The sequence below is a fragment of the Etheostoma spectabile genome, chromosome 17, assembly GCF_008692095.1.
Source record: "Etheostoma spectabile isolate EspeVRDwgs_2016 chromosome 17, UIUC_Espe_1.0, whole genome shotgun sequence".
Classification (NCBI taxonomy): Eukaryota; Metazoa; Chordata; class Actinopteri; order Perciformes; family Percidae; genus Etheostoma; species Etheostoma spectabile.
The window spans coordinates 1,792,463-1,798,397 of NC_045749.1; the positions used below are offsets into that span (position 1 = coordinate 1,792,463).

Sequence of the window (5,935 nt, forward strand, 5' to 3'; positions counted from 1 at the left end):
GCTAGCGTGGCACGCCCTCATACTCTGCGTCTTTCCAGCTATCAGTACTTACTGTAGCTAAAACAGAGAGCTCAACACACAGGGTGAAAAGAGGAGCTGCAGCAGGTACAACAATTATATGGCGTTTTCTGAAAATTAAACCGCATAAACCTATTCTGGTAAATACAATTATGAACCTGAAAATGAGCATTATATGAGCACTTCAAAGTAAGGTATCAAACAAAAGTATTCGAAACTTTGGTGTCGTCTCGGCTCTAGTATTGTTGTTTATGTGAAAACTTTTTCACCTCTACTTTTCAAAATGTTAATCAAAAACACTTAAGTGTGAAAAATATTTAAAGTGGCTGCATCACAGAGTTGACTCATTCAGTTTCTAAATAGCTTTCCTCTTGATGCCATCTCAAAGCGATTTATCATCTTTTATTCAGCGACGTTCACTTTCCGTGAAGTGAAGATGCATCTGGGAAAACAGCCCTAGGAATATTTATAATTACAACCAGATACTTTAAGGTATTAAAAGAAACAAGGCAACATTAGCAGACTGCTGTAAGGAGCACCGGAGGTGACGCGCGCGCGCACACACACACACACACTATATATAATATCCCCCCCCCATGAAAGTAGAGATCTCGAGTTTGAGGAAAAGAAAAAAAATATATATATATTGACTTTCAAACTCGAGGTTTAGGGTTTGTCCCCAGTATGCTACAATATTTTACTTCTTTTCCTCCATGAAAGTCGAGATCTCGAGTATAGCGTTTGTACCCAGTACATGTTTTCCCCCCTTCCGTGTTACCCCCGAGGCGTCGTACCGCCGCAATTAAAATGCCCATCCTTCATTAGTCAAAGATAATCAACTGTTCTACAAGGCAGCACTGAAAGCAATTTGTGACAATAGATGAAATAATCCTCTGCTAAGTAAAAATAAAATCATGGGGTGCTATGTTAATTGTTTGCCAGATTTTGCCATACAATGTAGTGACATGTACAGTATGATTATATTTTTTCTACCAATAGTGTTTTATGTTTGTCTGCTAAATCTCTGAAAACCAAATTTGAATGGACTCAGCTTTGTCAGTTTGTTTTAACATTGAAAAAGCCTAACTGTATTCTGATTTGCATAGCATTCATACACTTGCCCTTGGTGACAACACTTTATTCCAGAGGGCTTGCGGTTGTCAACGAAGGTGTGAAAATACTGCCCACAAGTCCTTGCGCATGAAGTGAAACTGATTTATGGGATGGCACTGTGGAAATGATCAACCAAAAAAAAAAAAACTTATAAAGGGGCTTAATACAGTTATACAGCAAGAGTTAAAAGTAAGTAAGTAAGTAAGTAAGTGTGTGTGTGTGTGTGTGTGTTCAAAAGAGGGGCTGTTATTGTTAGATATGGCATTTAGATTAATTTAAACATGACATGTAATTTAACATTTTCAAATTATATTAAGCCCTCATTTTTTCTTCTTCTTTAAAATGCAAATTAGGCCCTGCACAGGACAGTAAACTGATTTAGTGAAAATGACACTTAATAAGAAATTCCTAATTCTGCACAAGGGTTGGATAGGCTTAGACGTCTGGGGGAATAAATTGATGATTGGCAGTACACCGGCAGTTGTTTTTTGTCTTTTTTTCAACAGCAGAGAGACAGTGGGGGAAAACAGCGTGTTTTAGGTTATGTTGTAAGAGGATTGACACAATACAAATCATCACAATGTGAATCGGCTGGAAGTTGATAAAACTATTCAACTGACAAAAATGAATACAGCAGTATGTTTTGTTTGCCAATAATTAAGTAGTTGCTACCGTATTGTCTTGCAGTGACAGAGCACATGAAATGGATGGCGGCTGCCTGAACATTGCAACTTTTATTGTGTCTAGGGGTGCAAGATATATCGACTCAATATCGTTATTGCAATATATTGAAAGTATGCAACATTTTGTTTATTTTGTGGCGTGCTGCGTCCCGTCTGTCTGCTGGGTGGCTTAGTTGTGTTTGATTTAGAGCCCGTTTGAAACACTATAATGACCATGTTTCATTGGCCAGTTACTGTGCCACTGTCAGCACGCGGGTCCACTACGCGACAAACACTATGGAGCGTACCACGTGACGTGTGTGCATATTTCAACAGAATGACAGTGTAAGTGAATAAATAGAGACAAAACAGAACGAATCAGAGAAGAGAAAGAAAAGGTGTGTCCTGTTCTCTTTATATATTTTATACTGTCCAACCAGTACAACATGTCCTGTTCTCTTTATATATTTTATACTGTCCAACCAGTACAACATGTCCTGTTCTCTTTATATATTTTATACTGTCCAACCAGTACAACATGTCCTGTTCTCTTTATATATTTTATACTGTCCAACCAGTACATGTCCTGTTCTCTTTATATATTTTATACTGGCCAACCAGTACATGTCCTGTTCTCTTTATATATTTTATACTGTCCAACCAGTACATGTCCTGTTCTCTTTATATATTTTATACTGGCCAACCAGTACATGTCCTGTTCTCTTTATATATTTTATACTGGCCAACCAGTACAACATGTCCTGTTCTCTTTATATATTTTATACTGGCCAACCAGTACAACATGTCCTGTTCTCTTTATATATTTTATACTGGCCAACCAGTACAACATGTCTTGCTCTGTAGACATGATTGTTCTTTATTTATTCGTGTTGAACCAGTCCAATATGACAGTCATTTGAAATAAACCTTTTCTGGTCAGAAAACTGGTTTCATTTGTTATGAATCTATTTAGGAGTTTCCCCTAACTTTTGTAATTTTACATACCTTTGAAACATATCGAAATGAATTTAAATATCACAAAAGTCAATATCTCCATAACACATTTTGTAAATAACGTGCAATCCTAATCATACTGCCACTGAGCTGCTTCACTCAAAGTTCATCTCAACCATGACGATCCCACAAAACACGGTTTCTTTTTGTCCTTTTGCTAATATCTTGAGGTTATCATTTCATCATTCTGGTTTGCCATGCATAAAATTGTCTTAGATGGCTTGATTTGCAGTTGCTATTAATGTAACTTTATCATTAGTAAACTTATAAATATGAATTACTGGCATGAGGTGTGTTAATGGATTAGAACTCAGCAGCTCCCAAGCACACTGCCTGGGAGCATTATGGTGAAACAATGATAATTCAGATGTTTCAAAATCAGCCAACACTGAAATTACAATAATGAGGATGCATAATATTATTGGGCCTTACTATGTAGCTATCTATGGAACCATGGAGTTGAGTAAATATCCACAATAGGATTTAGGAAAACATTGACTGACTTGATTTGTTCAGAGAGACCTTGTTTTTCATGAAGAAATAATGAGCAGAAATTATGGTGTAAAACCTCCATTGGCTTTGTACAATCTTGTACTTTACATCTGTCAACAATTGTTATTTTGGCATTTTTCCAGATGCAGACTTGTTGTTTTCAAGATGTTTGCCAAAGGGAGAAAAGAAAAAACATGAGTGATTCTGTACCAGCTGCAACCAGCGTTAACCTTTGCACACAGTGACAAAGTGATGTGACAAGTGAACTGTACCGACCCGGTTTCTTTGACTGGGATGCTTCTTTAGTGTGTTCTCTGGGGAGACAATATGTGTGTGCTACCACTAAAGTTTCTGTGTTTCTCCTTGTAAGTGGTATTTATGATTAATGACATTGCTTTTCTCAACCATATGTGGATGGTACATGCATCTGTTTTCACAATCAATTCACTACAGGAATTAAGGACAAAGGAAGGATGTAAGTTCTTGTTTTTTATGTCGAAGATCTTTAGTTGCACAATTAATCAGAATTACGTTTTCTTCAGATTGATTGCGATATCCCGAGATTATGCAGCAACGGTGGGATTTCATAGCAGATGCAAATGCAAATTGTCAGTCTTAAAGTGATGCATTTGTGTCTGAATACCCGATTGGTCAGCGTCCAGTGAGGAGCACCTGCCAGTTATAGGTGTGGATTTGGTGTGTATGTGTATGTGTATGCGTGCGCGTATGTGTGCGCGTGTGTTTGTGATCGAAACAATGGCAGATGTGACAGACAATGGGTTCAAGTGCCTGTTAGGTGTTTCTTAAAAGAGCCTGGCCTTTTCCAAACAGTTTCCAATGAAGGCTTCTCAGATGGTTCTGTGTTAACAAACCAACTGGCGCGCCAGGTTATGATTTGGCAAAAGTTTTTTCTTGCATTTTTTTTGCATCAAGCATTTTCTTTTCTATCTATGATCATTTTCTGTAAGTGTCAGTTCTTAATGAAATGCTTCAATAAAACTAGCTTAACTACGTAAAGCTAGATGGCTGATTAATGGACATTTGTCTTTGATAAAATGTTTACCATAACATAAATTAGAGAACAAAAATTATTTACAAATTGTGTTGCAGTTGTGAAAATAACGTTCATTGGTTTTCAAGATCTGAATTATATTGTTTTATAGTGTCTTGTAAAAGAATGCAGGGAAACAACTGTAACAGAAGAGTTAGCCTACTTCTCTTGCATTAGTCAGAACAGAACAAAACAAATTAACATAAGAGCAGCTCCTCCGCTGCATTTAATCAAATTCCAGTGAGGCGGTGTCCTGAAAACAACCTTTACCCAGCTCACTTTTCTGCACAGTCTGTCTCAGAGTCTGGTCTTGTTTCCATGGAGTCCTCTTTGGTCTGTTTTTTTTTGTACTAGTCACATATTGCCTATGCAGTATATAAATTACATTTGCTGAGATTATAACAATTTCATAGCACTCATGTTATTGCATACTACTGTTGTTGCCCCATACTCAGAAAGGTTTAATTTCCATAAAATGGGAAAATTAACTCATCTCTGAAAATCAAAAAGTCAATCTATGAGGCTCATGATGCAGTTATTTTTTAGTTATCTAGTGAGGATTAACTTTTAGGAAATGTAAGGAAACATGGTGTACAAATGAAGGTTTATACAGCTTCACATGCACCATCTTTAGTAGTTGGACACAGATAATATTAAATGTATCCACAAATGGGCAAACAACGTGACAATGTCAAACTTAAACCACCGCACTGATGAATTAGCTCATTTCTAATTATCAGGTATCTCTTACTTTTGAAATGAAAAATGTTTCATGCCTGATAAGTGTGTGGACGACCTGCTTGTTTGACTGGATCTTACCTTCTCCATCTCTCCGCTCTTCCTTTTGCGTGCTGAGCGGGTGATTTTGACAGTGACGGCGTTCTCCTCTCCCTGGCGCCGCAGAGCCATGCGGTTCGGCTGCAGAGGGCTGAAGGAGATCTCCAGCTCCGGACGGGGGAAGCGGCTCGTCCTGCCGTTCTCTGTGGAAATCTCGGAGGATTCTAGCACTGAAGGATAGCCAGCTGAGCTCTGTGGGAACACACATGATTGACATGAAGGTCATTTCATGGTCACTCAAGTGAGACGTGTGTCTAGATCTGAGGATACAGAAAGGTCTGTAGGTTACTACAAGGTGTTGAGGTCAGCTGCCACAAAGTATCCCCACAGGTTACTGAGCGAGATGGCATCCAAAAAGTTTCAGGCTGGCAAAATGACTACTGGGCCTGCAAAATATGTCTTTTTTCTATCGTCATGGGATTATCAACTGGCACAATATATTGTATTTTCCGGACTATAAATCACTCATATATACTCATATTTGTGAAACATTGTGGAAAAAAATGTAAACTTCTAGTTAGAGCCCGACCGATAAAGGGATTTTAAGACCGATTCGAATATTTGGTCATTTAAAAATCTGATTTATATTTTGAAAAAATGTAACCACAAATGCGTTACAAAAACAAACGGATTTCCCTAACATTAGTTATGTGTGGTTATTTATGAGTTCTCACTAAAATAATAAAATAACTTGTTTCATTGTCACAACAGAACAGAAGAACATCAAAATATATTAAAGTTCTGATAA

The 5,935-nt window shown here is 37.6% G+C and overlaps 1 protein-coding gene across 2 annotated transcripts in view; it reads right to left on the reverse strand.

The window, feature by feature from the left end:
* Positions 1–5,935, reverse strand: part of kif20ba (kinesin family member 20Ba) — a 51,265-nt gene that overhangs the window by 18,143 nt on the left and 27,187 nt on the right. For both annotated transcript variants that reach the window (XM_032541493.1, XM_032541492.1), the window contains exon 30: positions 5,170–5,379. In XM_032541493.1, coding sequence (XP_032397384.1) covers positions 5,170–5,379 — 210 coding nt within the window. The remainder of the gene's footprint in view (positions 1–5,169; positions 5,380–5,935) is intronic.